The 17,314-nt window shown below is 43.2% G+C and overlaps 1 protein-coding gene across 30 annotated transcripts in view; it reads left to right on the forward strand.

Annotated features, from left to right (window-relative positions):
• DOCK9 (dedicator of cytokinesis 9) overlaps positions 1-17,314 on the forward strand; it is a 281,552-nt gene that overhangs the window by 209,322 nt on the left and 54,916 nt on the right. For 15 of the 30 annotated variants that reach the window (XM_080662395.1, XM_080662401.1, XM_080662408.1 and 12 more), the window contains exons 28-33: positions 3,818-3,964; positions 4,184-4,267; positions 4,892-5,003; positions 8,533-8,711; positions 8,935-9,048; positions 11,021-11,141. In XM_080662395.1, the coding sequence (XP_080518521.1) occupies positions 3,818-3,964; positions 4,184-4,267; positions 4,892-5,003; positions 8,533-8,711; positions 8,935-9,048; positions 11,021-11,141 (757 nt within the window). Of the gene's footprint in view, positions 1-3,817; positions 3,965-4,183; positions 4,268-4,891; positions 5,004-5,312; positions 5,355-8,532; positions 8,712-8,934; positions 9,049-11,020; positions 11,142-17,314 lie in introns of all 30 variants that reach the window. The other 15 variants (XM_080662392.1, XM_080662391.1, XM_080662405.1 and 12 more) reach the window with 2 other exon arrangements.

Consider the following 17,314-nt stretch of genomic DNA (forward strand, 5'->3'; position numbering starts at 1 on the left):
AACTAGTGACCCAGTGCATGAAATTTGTGCACATTAAAAGGGGATTAATTAGAGGAAATAATTTAATATTGCTATTTGCCCTTTCTCTATAATAGAAGTGTCAGAGATGAAAGAAAATTAGTAAAATATATATGAAAACCTTCCTCCTGTCAGAGTCTGGGGTTCACCACGGGACCCAGAGTCAAGTCCCCGCCCACCCACATGCACCTCAAAATGCTTTTGGTGTTGAAAGTGTCCTTCACGTGACTCCCAGACCCGGCTGGTCCCCCCCCAAATGGGCTAGATCCAGACCCCGCCAGTCCCACCCTTGTCAAGCCCTGCCCAGCAGAGGGCATAGCCTCAGGTCCCCTGGCCCAGCACCAGGATGCGGGGAGTGGCCTGGGGTCCCCCAGCTCAGACCGGGGCAGGGGGCGTGCCTTGAGGTCCTCGGTCAAGCCCTGCCAAGTGGGGGACATGGCCTGAGATTCCCTGTCAAGCCCCGCTGGGTGGGGGGCATGGCCTGAGGTCCCCCGTCAAGCCCTGCCAGGTGGGGGGGGGCTCAGCCTCAGGTCCCCCGGCCCAGCACCAGGAGGGGGGCACAGCCGCAAGTCCCCCATCAAGCCCTACTGGCAGGGGGGTGCAGCCTCAGGTCCCCCGTCAAGCCCCGCTAGGCGGGGGCGTGGCCTGAGTTCCCCCGACCCAGCACTGGGGGTGCACCTTGAGATACCCGGTCAAGCCCCGCTGGGTGGGGGGCACGGCCTGAGGTCCACTGTCAAGCCCAGCCAGGCAGGGGGGCACAGCCTCAGGTCCCCTGGCCCAGTGCTGGGGTGGGGGGCACGGCCTGAGGTCCCCTGTCAAGCCCCACCTGGTGGGGGGTGCGGCCTAAGGTCCCCTGGCCTGGCGCTGGGGTGGGGGGAGCAGCCTGAGGTCCCCTAGCTCAGCACCTTGAGGTCCCCCGTCAAGCCCTGCTGGGTGGGGGGCGCAGCCTGAGGTCCCCTGTCAAGGCCCACAGGGGCGGGGGAGGGCGTAGCCTCAGGTCCCTGCTTGATTGCTCGTTATGGGAACTTGGCCTCACTGTGGGTGCAGCCATCTTTGTGACGGAGTGATGGTCAATTAGCATATTCCCTCTTTATTATATAGGATAAGAGAGAATATTAAATCAACTAATTATTTGATCCAGCAATTCTACTTAAAAGTATTTAGTGAAAAGAAATAACATTCACAGAGGCCCTGGTTAGGTAGCTCAGTTGAGTAGAGCATTGTCCCCATAGGCCAAGGTTGCAGGTTTAATCTCTGGTCAGGGCACACATAAGAATCAACTAATGAATGCATAAATATGTGGAATAACAAATTGATGTTTCTCTCCCCCCCTTCTCTCACTAAAAATAAATAAATAAAATTTGCCAAAACTGGTTTGGCTCAGTGGATAGAGCGTCGGCCTGCGGACTGAAAGGTCCCGGGTTCGATTCTGGTCAAGGGCATGTACCTTGGTTGTGGGCACATCCTCGGTGGGAGGTGTGCAGGAGGCAGCTGATCGATGTTTCTCTCTCATCGATGTTTCTGGCTCTCTATCCCTCTCCCTTCCTCTCTGTGAAATATCAATAAAAATATATTTTAAAAAAAATAAAATAAAAAAATAAAATAAATAAATAAATAAAATTTTAAAAACATATTTACAGAGAGACTTGCATGTAAATGTTCATAGCAACTTTACTCGTAATAGCCAAAAACTGGAAACAACCAAATGTCCATTACCTGGTGAATGGATAAACAAATAGTGGTAACTCCATACAATGGAATACTACCTAGTAATAAGAAAGAACAAACTACTGATTCTTGCAACAACATGGATGAATCTCAAGAGCATTATGTTAAGTGCAGGAAGTCACTGTGATGATCGTGCAGACTTCATGCACTCTGAATGAGCCCATTTTATGACATTCTAGGACAGTGGTCGGCAAACTCAATAGTCAACAGAGCCAAATATCTACAGTACAATGATTGAAATTTCTTTTGAGAGCCAAATTTTTTAAACTTAAACTTCTTCTAACGCTACTTCTTCAAAATAGACTCGCCCAGGCCGTGCCATTTTGTGGTAGAGCCACACTCAAGGGGCCAAAGAGCCGCACGTGGCTCACAAGCCGCAGTTTGCGGACCACAGTTCTAGGAAAAGAAAAACTACAGGGACAGGAAAGAGAGCAGTGTTCTCCAGGGGCTGAGGTGGAGGGAAGGGATTCAGAGGGACATGGGGGAACTTTTATGGTGAAAGAAACGTACTATATATTGGTTGTAGTGGTGGTTACACAACTGTATTCACTGATCAAGACTTAGCAAACTGTATACCTTAAAACGGTGAATTTTAGTATACTAGTATGTAAATTAAACCTTACTAAGCCTGATTTAAACAGAACATAGTAACGTCAGGGTTTTTTTTTGGGGGGGGGCGGTCACTTAGATATTACGTTTGAAAGCATAGAAGAATGGAGCTTTTGAGAGAGATAATTAGGGATGGTTTACCAGGAAAGACAGGACATGATGAGTTATGCTTGGGATATCTTAAGCTTCAGGGCCGTGGGTTCAGCCATGTGACAGCGATCTAAAATAACAGTAACCTAAGAAAAAAGTGTATTTCTTCCATATCAAAGTCCAAGCTAGGAATAGGGGTTCTGTTCCACAAAGTGTATCAGAGTTTCCCACATTCTAAATTTGGCTGACGGTAATGTCACCGTTTTCTGTGACATGGTTCTGTGCCCCCTGTCTTTCCTGTGAACTTGTAGTGATATCTAGAGGCTCAGCCCCACGCAGGTTTGATTTGCTTTTTGCCAGGGATACTTCGTGCACTACCGCGTCACACCAGGAGGCATACACTCTCTGGTTGTCCCACTTTTAGTTAGGACAGTATTGACTAACACAGCGACTTTTCAGCATGCAATACCTGACTGTTTGGTCATGGTCGATCTGGATTTGAATCTTTGTTAGGTGATAGTTGTGTGACTGAGGACACATTTGCTTAACCTGACCCTCTGTGAAATGAGGTTTAAACTCATAAGGGATCTTATAATAATTCAATGAAAAGTACATAAAAATGTCTAGGGCAGTTACTGACATGTCAAAGATCTACAGCAAGTGGTAACTAATTGTTGAATGGTCTGAGTGTAATTTCTTAGATAAGCATTCCTGGTGGGGGAAAATTAGAATTTAAAATTAATTTGAAGAGGACTGCTTCCAAGCAGTTTCAACTGGTCTTTGCAGCTTGAATACCTGAAGCTTAAACTAATTCGGTGTTTTCTGAAGGGCTCTCTGAGAAGTACAGGCCCAGGGGTGGGCAAACTTTTTGACTCGAGGGCCACAATGGGTTCTTAAACTGGACCGGAGGGCTGGAACAAAAGCATGGATAGAGTGTTTGTGTGAACTAATATAAATTCAAAGTAAAGGAGCAGAGGGGAGAGCAAGAGAACCGGATAGAACAGCCGGATCCGGCCCGCGGGCCGTAGTTTGCCCATGGCTGGTAGCCGCTAGAATCACCATGAGTACTGGGTAAAAGCACAGGTCCTGATCAGCGTCTGACTGCAGGCACATGTCCACATTTCTGTCAACATCTCCAGGTGGGTCTTTATCATGCCCCAGTCTGAAACCTCAGGTCTAATCCACAGAAATTCTTTGAAGGATTAGAATACTTGTACAGTGCCTTGAGAGAAGAAAGAATAACTCATTTTATCTAATTTCAGATAAATAAGATTAGAATGCTGTGTTATTTAAATGGACTCACAGATGAGATATTTCCCCTAAAGGGTTGCAACTTAAAAACTAATAAATGTTCGCTCTAAATTCTTTCCAGGTATTGCGAAACCAGAGATTTCCTGCGTCCTATCATCATGCAGTGGAAACAGTTGTGAATATGCTGATGCCACATATCACTCAGAAATTTCGAGATAACCCAGAAGCATCCAAGAATGCGAATCATAGCCTTGCTGTCTTCATCAAGGTGGGGAGCGCCAGGCGAGAGGGCGTCTGCTAAGTGACTGAAATGTCCTTTATAAGGAGTAACTAGTATTTAGTAGTTCACAGTTAGTTGCTCAGTCAGTGTCAAAGGCATGTTTGTATGCTGAAGGATAGACTTATTAACAGTCAAGACAGATTAGAACCCAACTTTCCAAAAAGTTTGGGCCTAAATACTTAACATTATGGGTTGTTTTGTCCACAGAGATGTTTCACCTTCATGGACCGGGGCTTTGTCTTTAAGCAGATCAACAACTACACCAGCTGCTTTGCTCCTGGAGACCCGAAGGTAGTGTGTGTGTTACACCCTGCTCTTTTTTTCTCGCTTCCAGAAACTCACCTATTTCTCTTGGTTCACATCAGAATTTTCTTTCAGTCCCAGAGGCACGACTCACTCCCCTCTTGAAGATACTAACTAGCACTCATTTGCATTAATGTGTGAGATGTTAGGGACATGGGAACTCCAAATGTGAAATAAACATATCTATTTGATTTTCTCGTAAACACCTGAAATGACTTCTCATCTGCAAAACTGAAAGTATGCGTGTTGGGAGTCACAGTTTATTTAGCAAGGTAATTGAAGTGACCGTGGCCTTTCTCTCACTCAGCTTTTTTATTGTATTCAGTCTGTGTCTGTAACTGTAAGCTGCCTGAAATCCTTTATTGAAGTAGGAGGAGCATAAATCATAAATGCCCTAAAAGTCGCTGGAGAACATCATTTAATGAAATGTGTTCTCAATTTTCAAACAATCCCTGCAGTCATTCTGAAATCTAAAATAGCACAGAGCTTGCTGTTCCAAGAAGGTCAAGAAGCTAAGACTGGGTCTGTTATTTCTTACAGGTTTTTTAGGATGCTGGATAAAGTATCCAGTGAGGTATTTAACTTAGGACTAAACATATTTTTTCCCTGCAGACCCTCTTTGAATACAAGTTTGAATTTCTCCGTGTGGTGTGCAATCATGAACACTATATTCCACTGAATTTACCAATGCCCTTTGGAAAAGGCAGGATTCAAAGATACCAAGGTAATCTTACCTTTATATTTATTTACCTAGCTTTTTCACTATGAGAGTCATTTATTTTTAATACGATGAGAGAATTGAATCCAACATGACATTAGAATTAAAATTTTTTTTTCTAGTTAAATTCCCATTTTAAAATATTGATAAAATTTTCTATGGGAACTTACTTTTCCACAAACTTACCAGACTACAGATCATGTTAGTGTAACTCTTTTTCATTGAAACATTCCTTTGCTTAAACACTAGAAATCCATTTTACTTACTGTAGTTTATTTTTATTTGTTTCACTTTTCCTTTTTTCTCATGAATTAGCTTTTCTTTCACCAGCTGTGGAGTCAAATGACACTCCTGTAGGTAGGTATGGAGTGTGACGCTTGCTGTCTTGCATTTTCCTCCTTTAATAGAAAAAGAATGCAAGTGATTGCTGAAATGCTTGCACATGCTATTCATCCAGGCATTTCTCATATACTTCGGTCAGTTCTTAAACTCATGACAAACCAGTGAATGTCCTCTCACTGTCGCTAAGACATTGCTGTAACATCCCAGGGAGGCATCTTGCTTTTTGTTCCTGGGTCCTCTGGGGGGTTTCTTTAAGAAGTAAAACAAAGAGCCTGCTCACTCCAAAAGTGTATTATTCCACCATTTTCACAGACCTTGTTCATAGTGGTGGCAGTAACTGAAGTCACAAGCCACATGGCTTTCCACATGCTTTTATGTTTGCATGTTGGGTCTGTACTCACTGTCCTGTATCTCTTTCAGTTCAGCTCACATTGATTTCTTTATCTTCACTGAGTAAATCAATGAAGCCTGCCAGGTCTGTTGGGTGATCTTTACTGGGTTCGGTGCCTATATGTGCTCAGGATTATTTATGCTAAAGGAAAGAAGAAAGTAGAAGGATGCCACCAAACTATTAATAACACCTAAATCAACTGACTCTGAAATTCAGAGAGAAATACACAAAGGCATTCATTCAGAGACATAAATATCTTCCCCCGCAAACAGACTCAGACTGATTTTGAAGGAATGAGAAGAGGGATTGTGGCCCTAGAGTTGGCCATTCAGGGGTTCACCAAATATTTATCCAGCACCAACTATGTTTAGCCTCAGGATACAGTTGTGGACAAGTGTCCATGTAAAAATGTCTGAACCTGTGAAGAATTTTTGTAAGATTTTATTTGAACCAAACTGATGACAATTGCCAGGAAGCAAGACCGCAAATACTTCTTGGAATGGCAGCCAGCAGCTTCCTTTATGCATTTTGAATTATTAAGAAGGGAATCTAAGGAAGATTCCATGAAGGTGGGAGAAAGCAGGGTGGGCATGAGATTATAGGATAGTTAACAAGAATATGTGCTTTTTTGAGGGTAGTTACTCTTATTTTGAAGGAATGTAATCTAGATGCACAAAAACAATTGGTCTTGCTTAGGACAAAGATAAACCTTTTACTAAAATAGTGATATGCCCGGGGCATCACTACCCACCATGACCTGCCCAGTTTGGAATTTGTAATCAGATCACCCTGTGAGGTTACTTTCCGTAGAACCCCTTTATCATCAACACAAGGATGATAATCCCTGGCTGTTTTACCTAAGGGAGATTTATATATAGAATGTTAAAGAGTGATAATTGCTAAGGAGAGAAAAACAAAACAAGAAAAGGGGGTGTGAAACGGGTGACATTTGAGATAGGGTGACCAGGAAATGGTAATCTGATGAAAGTGAGGGGGCCATCTATACACCTGGGGAAAACATTCTGGGCTGAGGTAGCAGCCAGTTACTCAGCATCCCCTGATCCCACCTGCCAGCTGTCTGGTCTCACTTTCCCATATTTCAGACACACTTGCTACTCCCAGCTCCTCAACCATGACACGCCTACCCCCGAAAACCCCTCCACCTCAAATAGCCACCTTCCTGGGGGAGTCCTCATCATTCTCCCCAGCCAGTCACTCAGCACCTCCTACATGGTACCTGCCAGGTCCCCTCCTCACTCTCCCAGCACCCCAACTGGAATTAACTGCTCTCCATCCTGCACTTCAAGCCTCGTCACACCCTCCCTCACCTCACAGTCTGTTGCCAGCCCCCCTGGACTTGGGGACCGTGACTGTTTTTTCCTTTTCCCTGTCAGGGTGCTTAGGGCAGCTCTTTAGACCCAGTGGTTGGGCAGGGACCATGTGCTGCTGCCTGCCTTCCACTCTGGCCCAGCAGGTCCAATTGCTTATCCTGCAGAACTGAGCAAAGTGGAAACCCTTCAAATGCCCAGCAGATTGGCACAAACTCATTGTGGAGTGCTGAGTATTTGGTGACAAGAGCGACTGCCCAGGCAGATAGGTGTGGGTCACCTATAGATAGTTACCTTACATTGACAGGAATGAGTGTTTTTTTATCTCTCCCTTCCTCTCTTTTCACTGCCCCTCGTGCGTGCATAAACACACACACACACACACACACACACACACACACACACACACACGTAACCCATAGGTTTCTTCTACAGGGTTTATGTGAATATAAGCTGTGAACTGTCACTTGGATATATGGGGCTTAATGTAAAGAGTGGACGTGATTATTCTGGAATGACAAATAATCTTTCTCTTGCTTCTGCTAAAGGGTTTCATAGGGCTTGGGTTAGTATTTTGGATAGGTTTAGGAGTAACTCCTGTGACACTAATGTCAAAGGAGGAATCAATAGATTTTCCTCTAATAGTGGATTAAGGTTGAGAATTAAAATCCCGCTGCAGCTTACTGAAAAGGTGTGTTTCAGCTTCTGAGTGATGCGTGGCTGCTTTCATTTGCCCTCTCTGAGGAGATTTCACATTTGCTTCCATCTCTGTTCCAGACGAGCTTTAGTGTTGTCATTTAGCCTGCTGATGATTTATGAGTCTGGGTTGGTGTTTTGTCCCTTTTGTTTTAGTTTATTTCTCTAAAGGTGCAGAAGTATTAAGAGTATATTTTTAAATTCTGCATTAAATAAGTTCTTCATTTAGTGATAGCAGAATACATAGGTTATATGCTAACCTGTTCATTTTAAACACATTGGATTTTAATGGGCATATATAGGCTTTAATGACTAGGAAATGGATAAATGAACTCATTTAGTAAAGAACATTTAAATAAACCATGTATATTTATCCTTTCTTTAATTACATGTTTGTTATCTATAGACCACTCTTGTATAATACTGTCAATTAGCATGATAACCTTTTTAACTTCATGTCAGTAACGAAATTACATTTGTAACTTAATCTATGTTGTTCTATATGATAAAAATTGGCACTAAAACTAGTCACTTACTGAATTATATAGATGTAATATGCTTGAAAATAAAAATCCAGTGCAATTATCTGTATTTAAATTTTGTTTTCATTTAAGAGCCCTGGGTGTTAGGGAGTAGAGCAGTAATTTAGATAATCAAGCTTTTCCCATTGGAAGCCACACCCAGACTGGGCTAAATGTAGAGGGTGGGGTTTAATTTTTATTTTATTCAAAGAGCGGCACATTCTCGCTAACTAAAGCAGTTTCTGTCCTCATTTCAGATCTCCAGCTCGACTACTCATTAACGGATGAGTTCTGCAGAAACCACTTCTTGGTGGGCCTGTTACTGAGGGAGGTGGGGACCGCCCTCCAGGAGTTCCGGGAGGTCCGGCTGATCGCCATCAGTGTGCTCAAGAACCTGCTGATAAAGCATTCCTTTGATGACAGATACGCTTCCAGGGTGAGCGGTTCCCGATGGAAGAAAACGTGAATTGATAAATGTCCTTTATGTTAAGTACTATAAAGAAAGTAACCAATTATAAAATTAGTGCGACAGCATTAAGACTTTTCCCAGTTTGTGCAGTAAAATCTCATGGCGGCCTTTACAGGAAGTAAGACTGGAGACGGCTAGTGCCAGCGCAGACCTTGGGGTGTTCAACGTGTGCTGTGTGTCTTTGTTTCAGAGCCATCAAGCACGGATAGCCACCCTCTACCTGCCTCTGTTTGGTCTGCTGATTGAAAATGTCCAGCGAATCAACGTGAGAGAGGTGTCTCCGTTCCCCGTGAACCCCGGCAGTGTACGTAAGCATATTCACATATGCACAGCCCGCATCCGTTTCCTGTGGCTGCCCTGACAAAGTGCCACCGACTGGGTGGCCCCAAACAACAGAAATTTACTCTCTCACAGTCAGGAGGCCATACGTCCAAAACCATCTGTCAGCAGGGTTGGTTCCTCTGGAGGCTCCGGGTGGAGAGTCTGTGCCCTGCCTCTCTCCTAGCATCTGCTGGTTCCTGAAATCCTCCTGGCCTTTTGCTTGTGGCCTCATCGTTCTGGTCTCAGCCTCCATCTTTGCGTGGCCTTCTCCCTGGTGTGTCTGTGTCTCTGGTGCCAGGTGTCCTCTCCTTTTCTTATAAGGACAGTATTTAGGGACCTTGTCTCGCCTTAAATCGTAATTACATTTCCAAATAAGATCACATTTCGAGGTTCCGGATAGATAGGAACTTGGGAGTGACCCAATTCAACCCAGTACATACCTGTTCTCTCTTTTTGCCACTAAAACAATAATAATGCATAGTACTTAGTAAATTGTATTTCTGGCTAAGATGGGGGGTCAGTGAACCTGTCGTTCTTGTTAAAAATCATTATAAAAATCTTGCTTTCTTAATGCCCTGATATCTTGTAAAAACATCAGGATCTTCTTTGTGTTGTCAACAAATCTTTATAGAGGAGGGAGGTTAAAAAAAGAAAAGGCATAGTTCTAACCTGTATGGTATGAAAGCTCAGGGCTAGCCCAGTTCTGGTTGTAATATACAAGGCAGTCTTTGAAAAGCCACTTCTTTAGGCTAAAGTCTTTGTCTGTAAAATTAGAAAGTCAAGCCGGATGTCAGAGAGGCCAGGCCCCACCGCCAAGAACTGACCACCTTAATTTATATTATCTTCGTCCATTCATTTAAAAGTGCTTAAGGTAATTTATCATTTTAAAGCTGTAGATTGGAGATTAAGTTGACTGAAGGGTGATCCCAGAAATTATCTCAAAACTTTTTCATTGGAAACCACCTGCCATTCATTTGGGCAGAGTTCAGCAATTTCCTTTTCCTCTTCATTCTGGACCCGTGAATCAGCTCAGATGTTAATCTTGCCACTTTGTCATCTAGTGTACACTTGGGGAGTTTCTTTTTATCTTTCTGTCCCTCTTTCCCAAATAGTGATACATTGTTGCCTTTTTTTACTCTTCACCTCCGAATACAGCTAAATAATGATGCCCTGAGAAGAGCCATACTTATAGAATGTTTTTTGTAGTTCTGAAGGGCTTAAACTTTAACTGTTCTTACAAAAACAGCACCACACTAATCTCACCCTATCTATACAAATTGTATTTCACAGGTGTGTTCTCTAAACTGTTGCTAATCGGAATAAGTAATTCGGGGTATAATGCTATCCTTTCTGTAATGCTTCAGTCCTGAGAAAAAGGAACACAGGTCTCTCCGTGGCTTGCAGCAAGTAAAATCCCTTGGTGACCTCACTTCAGCGTTAACGTCGTTTCTCCCCTGACTGAGGGTGCACCTGCAGCTGTAAGCTTGCAGAAGCATCTCGCTGGTGCTCCTGTGAATCCCTGTTGCTCGTGTGGGAGGGTTTCCAACACGAGAGAAAAACCGGTGTTCCCATTGGAAAGAGCACATGAGGCTTTTTCTGAAGGAAAGAACATAACAAATAATGTAAAGAACTGTTGGACGTCAGAGCTCTGGAACACGGGGAAGATGCCAGACCTTCTGGGGAGAGAAATGACTCTATAGGCCAAGGCTTCTCTGCCTCCCCCCCCCCCCCCCCTCCCCGTTAAATAGTCTGTGCTCCCTTCTCCCTGCTCTTTCTCTGCTCCACCCACCACCTCCTCCCCTCTCGGTCCCTTGTGGTGCTCCTCCCACTCGGGCACATGTCACTTGTCAGGCTGTGCTGTCTTGTTCTCACACCTGCCCTCACACTTTCAAGATCAGCTGGTGACTCTTTATAAATCATCTTTGATTATTTCTTCTCTTTATCCCCTTTGGCAGACTGTGAAAGAGGAGTCACTCACTTTGCCCGCTGTGAACCCATTGGTGACACCACAGAAGTCTGGAAACACCTTGGACAACAACCTGCACAAAGATCTCTTTGGCGCCATTTCTGGCATCGGTAATGCTGGGCTCTCTCCTGGGGTTCACTCTGGTTTAATTCCGAAGGTGTCTTTACCTGGTAATCAGTCGTTAGTGAGCTTTCAGATTAGAACTCTGAAGTCTTGATTTCTGCTTTGAATATTGTTTTCCTGGTTTTGATAGTTAATGACTGAATCCCATCAACTCTGCACTGAAAGAGACATCCCAGCGTCTCATTAATTCTGAATTTGGTGTACTTGATCACCTATTTGTACTGTTGGCTTTTTGTTAATGCCTAAGTTAATTTATCATTTTAAATCTGTAAATTGGAGTGTTTATGCTTTTAGAAAAGGAAAATCTTTGCAGGTGCGTGTGAGAGGAGTGGTAGGATTTATTTGTAGTGTTAGCAATTTAGATGAAATGTGACAGAATAATTGCTGCAGGGGCGAGTGGTTTATGGCTAGAGAACGATCCTGAAAGTGGTTTTCTAAATCTTCTTTCCTGGAATATATTTCTATCTGAAATAATATAAGAGCAGCCCCCATGAGGAGGAAAACAGATGGCATAAATCAAGATCCAAATGGAGTAGTTTCTCCAAAAGAAAATGCCTGAGAAATGTACTTGTTAATATTCTGAACAGTTGAGCCCCTGTGCTAGCTCCTTCACAAAGAAAATGATACAAAAAATATAGGTCTTCACAGAATTGTCACAGACACATTCCTAGTCTGTCTTTATCCCTTTCTCTTATACCACACTTGGAATAAATGAAACGTCTTGCCATGGCAAGTGCTTAGACCACCCAGTAATGGGACTAACTCTCAGGGCAGGATAAAGGGCAAGTCCTTTTAGCTGAGGAATTTGCAGGACTGTTGGTCATTCTGAGTTTATGTCCTTTCATTTTGTGTTGTTCTTGTTAACATGCTATTTCATGTAGGTGATGAAACTGGGCAGAATATAGAACTGGAAACCTCATATTAATGCTGGAATTTATCCTACAATACCAGTACCAATGCTTATTCTTACTTATGTTCATGTATGTTTTCCATAGTTACTAGTATACTTACCTCATTTGGCGTCAGAGAGTAAATGAGTTAATTCATGCACAGTGCTCAGAGCAGAGCCTGGCACACAGTGTTTCTGTCAGCCATTCTCCTGGGACCTCTGCTCTGTCTTTGCCTTGCTCTGCGCACACACCAGCCGCTGCTCCAGGCTGGAGAAGGGGCTCTCTTCAGAGGGTCTTATCTGTAGTGGCTCACAGAAGTAGCTTTAAGTCAGACAGATGTGGTGTTGGGTCCAGATTCCCTCATTTACTAATTACCACAAGCAGTATTTCTCGTCTCTTTACCCAGTGTCCACATCTCCAAAACAGTCACGGCGAAGGATAAAGAGCTAATACGATGTGTGCAGTGCTTAGCATGGTAGACATAGTGGTAACATTGGACTATTATAATATTCACAGTTCTTTAGCATTATTAATGCTTTGTGATATACTCTCAGTTTCCTAGGGCCTAGGAATGTGTTGAAATTTTAATTCCCTGACCAGTACTCTGCAGGATTTATGTTCCATCTTTCACTTCCATGGAACTGTGGGAATGATCAGTTTAGAATGAGGTGTTGTTTTGACTCCGACTTTATTCTCCAGTTCCCCATGCACTTTGTTAGGTTTGGGATGCACTGAGAAGGTAAAGATGAACCATTGGGTGTCTTCAGCATGACTCAAATGGCATAAATGGCCTTCAGTACTCTGTGTTCATGGTGAAGTTACTGATTTAGTGTCTTTTCACTTTTTCTTGCATTTCAAGACCTGAATCCACTTTTCATAGGAATTCACCACAACAGACTCATTCAAACCCAGGCTTTATCTATCCACCACTCCCCCCCATCTTTAAAGATTTAAATTCTTGTTCCCAAGGAATGCCTTTCAGGGAAGTCCCACCTATGAACTGGGTTTTACTCGTTGTTTTCTGGTAGCTCCCGCAGCTCCTCTTTTAGTGATCAAGGAGTTGGCAGTTAACTTTAGATCTGGTGCCTGTCCTTTAAGAGCAGACCTTCTCCTTACTTTTCCATTTAGACGAAATCCTGTTTCCATGAATATTGAGAATGCTCCCTCAGCTGAGTGTATGGATGTCTTTGAAACATGCTGCATGAAAATTCTAAAACCAATTTATTGCTGGATACAGACGCTGAGATTTTAAAAGGCACACCTTATTAGGCTCAGGGTTCCTTTTAGCACCTACTCAGTGTATTGCACTGGGATGTCTGTATAGAGGGGAGAGAGGTGGACTGCACCTATTTTATTTTACTTACATGTTGTTTAAGATTTTTAAAAGCTATGCACTGGGCCAGGATATAAAGTATAAACACACACACATAACATAGAGAAACATAATTCTACTAAGCATGCTGATTTTGATTTATAGGCATTTCCATCTGTTTTCCTTAGATTAGGATGGGAGTTCTGGAATTGAGCCTAAAACTCTGAGAATTTAGGACCTAATTTTACTGAGGACCTCTTTCTCCCAATTTCTGTGTTCTACATTATATATGAAGCCTAAGTATATCAGGAGGACTATAATTATAATTTGGTCATAATGTGTGTTTCTTTTCTCTCTCACTGTAGAAAAGGCTCATAGCTTTTTCATAGGGTTTTCACCTGCTCCTTGTGACAGTCAGTCACATGGTTTCTATTCTGGGAGCTGCCTGTGGCCAGAGGTTCACAAGTTCCATCCTTCACTTACATTTTTTAATTCCTCTGGGTCTTCTTTTCTTGGTGTTAATACACTGAATCAGTTTCGGGGATGGTGGTGGATAAACCCGAGTGCTAGGTCAGGGGAGGGATTAATTTAGAAGTGTCTTAGTCCATGGCAGCTAATTTGCATGCTGAAACCTGAAATGGCAGCCCATTGGGAGGTGCCAGGTAGAGGCATCCTCAGCTTGGATCTGGGAGACCGTGCTTACAGCTCGCTAGAGTGGTGCCAACAGTCCCCTCGTGCCACTGCACAACCAGCCAGGCCTTTCCGTTGGAGGCGTGCATTTTGGTTCAGCACAGAATGTACAAGTCTGAGAGTCATTTTTAATTATGTGATTTACGTACATCTTATCTAAGCAGGAAGTCAATTAGTCACATTGAAAAATTGCACAGCACCGTGGTGGGTGCTGATTTCTGCCTTCAAATGCTGTTTTTTCACGGATGTCACGAATTTTATGTCCAAGTTAGATTTCCTGTATGCTTGTCACTGTTTATTGCAGAGCTTCCAAAAAATCCTCAGTTCACATCACTCACATTGTCACAGTAATTTTTTCATGGGGTCCTCAGGCCAAAAGAAACACCTAATAGTCTGTTTATTGAGTACTTAGGACCAAGTAACCTAAGCACTTATATGCTAACAGCTTAGTAGGCATTTGAAAAAAATACATAAATTTAAAGAAAACCATCTGTATTATTTTTAATAACCACAACTCTTGCTAGTGGGATGTGTGTGTCTGTTGGGCACTGCCCAGCTTCTCCAGTTTTGAATCAGGTTGCTCATAGTCCTCCTCATTTTGTTCCACGTTGATTTTTGCCCAGTACTTGCTTTTTATCATAGCAGCCGCCAAAAATACCCTGCTTCACAAATATATGACATCATCGAAAGGAATGTAGCATGATCTAATGTTGAAACTACAATTTCCGACAGATGTCAAGTATCATTGTGTTTTCCTTGAAAATGTAAACTATCCCAGGACACCCCTCTAAGTTTTCTAGGGCACCTCAGCACACAGTTTGAATACTGTGGGTGTGCTGCACGATTTAAATTTTTTTTTAATTTAATAAATCTTTATTGTTTAGATTATTACAATTGTTCCTCTTTTCTCCCCCCATAGCTCCCGGTTCCCACCCCACCCTCTGCCCTTACCTCCCCCGCACTGTCCTCATCCATAGGTGTACAATTTTTGTCCAGTCTCTTCCCGCACCTCCCACACCCCTTTCCCCCCGAGAATTGTCAGTCCACTCCCTTTCTATGCCCCTGATTCTATTATATTCACCAGTTTATTCTGTTCATCAGATTTTTTATTCACTTGATTTTTAGATTCACTTGTTGATAGACATGTATTTGTTGTTCATAATTTTTATCTTTACCTTTTTCTTCTTCTTCCTCTTCTTAAAGAATACCTTTCAGCATTTCATATAATACTGGTTTGGTGGTGATGAACTCCTTTAGCTTTTTCTTTTCTGTGAAGCTCTTTATCTGCCCTTCAATTCTGAATGATAGCTTTGCTGGGTAGAGTAATCTTGGTTGTAGGTTCTTGCTATTCATCACTTTGAATATTTCTTGCCACTCCCGTCTGGCCTGCATAGTTTCTGTTGAGAAATCAGCTGACAATCGTATGGGTGCTCCCTTGTAGGTAATTAACTGTTTTCCTCTTGCTGCTTTTAATATTCTCTCTTTATCTTTGCCCTTGGCATTTTAATTATGATGTGTCTTGGTGTGGTCCTCTTTGGATTCCTTTTGTTTGGGGTTCTCTGCGCTTCCTGGACTTGTAAGTCTATTTCTTTCACCAGGTGGGGGAAGTTTTCTGTCATTATTTCTTCAGATAGGTTTTCAGTATCTTGCTCTCTCTCTTCTTCTGGCATCCCCATAATTCGGATGTTGGTACGCTTGAGGTTGTCCCAGAGGCTCCTTACACTATCTTCAAATTTTTGGATTTTTTTTTTCTTTTTGCTTTCTCGGTTGAGTGTTTTTTGCTTCTTTGTATTTCAACTCTTTGACTTGATTATTGCGGTCCTCTAGTCTGCTGTTAGATCTCTGTATAATATTTTTTATTTCAGTCAGTGTATGTTTAATTTCTAGTTGTTCCTTTTTCATATTCTCGAGGGTCTCGCTAAATTTATCGGCCTTTTCTAGGAAATTCTTGTAAAACCTTATAACCGTCGTTTTGAACTCTATATCCAGTCGTTTGTTTTCCTCCATTTCTTTCATTTGTGATCTGTTTCTTTGTCTCCACATTTTCGCTGCTTCCCTGTGTTGGTAGAGTAGCTTTGTGTGCTAGGTGTCCTCTAGGGCCCAGTGGCTCAGCCTCCCCAGTTACCTGAGGTGGACACTCTTGGTGCACCCCTTTGTGGGCTGTGTGCACAGCCTTGTTGTAGTTAAGTCTTGATTGTTGTTGGTATCACTGGGAGGAATTGACCTCCAGGCCAATTGGCTGTGAGGATCAGCTGTGTCTATACTGGGAGAACTTCTGTGCTGGAGACACTCTTATGAGACAAGACTTGCAAAATTGCAAAAGCCTCTGTGCTCAGCTTGGAAGGGGCGGAGTTTCAGGGTGGAGCAGACAGCCTTGGTTTCCTGTCAGCCCTGCCCTATGAGGCCCCTGGGTCTCAGTGTCCCTCGGTAATCGCTCAGAGAGAAAGCCACCCTCAAGTTTCGCCCACTGCCAGACAGTCCAGTTTCTCCCTGAATGAGTCAGGGTTCCCAGAAACTTGCCCAGAACTGGAGTTCAGCACAGTCGGGAGTTTCCGTCTCCCTCCCACTTTAGAAAGCCAGCCGCGCACTCAGCCTCCCATGCATTCAGCAGTCAGTCATCTCTGCGTGCGTGCGCCTCCGGACCTCTGCCTTCTGCAGCTCCCGAGTCTCAGTGTGCTTTCTCTTTTCCTAACAGTACAGATTCCCCCCGAATGAGTCTGGTTTCCCAGAAATTTGCCCGGGACTGGAGTTCAGTGCAGTCGGGAGTTTCCTTCTCCCTCCCTCTTTAGAAAGCCAGCCGAGCACTCAGCCACCCGTGCACACAGCCGCCCGTCCTCTCTGAGTGCAAGTCTCCGTACCTCAGCCTTTTGCAGCTCCTCTGAGTCTCAGTGTGCTTTCCTCTTTTCTTCTAGTTGTAGAATTTCCACTCAGCCAGCTTTGCTGTTGTTCTGGATGGTGTCCGTTTTGTCTTTTAGTTGTAGTTTTGATATTGTTGTGCGAGGCAGCAGTTTAGGTGTTTACCTATGCCGCCGTCTTGGTTTCTCTCCCTAAATTTTTTTTATTTAATAGTTGTAGGTGGTTTTATCTTTTAAATATTTTTTAAAGTCTTCATTCTGTCCCATTCTGAAACAGTATGTGCTCCTTTAGTCTTCGCCATCAAAGGTGGTTTCTCATAAGTGAATTGGTAGCTATGTCTGATTGTTTCTGATTGAAGTTAGTTTTTATCTACTTGATAGGTGATTGAATGCAACTCTTGAGCCAAATTCCT

This window comes from Plecotus auritus (assembly GCF_963455305.1).
Source record: "Plecotus auritus genome assembly, chromosome: 3".
Classification (NCBI taxonomy): domain Eukaryota; kingdom Metazoa; phylum Chordata; class Mammalia; order Chiroptera; family Vespertilionidae; genus Plecotus; species Plecotus auritus.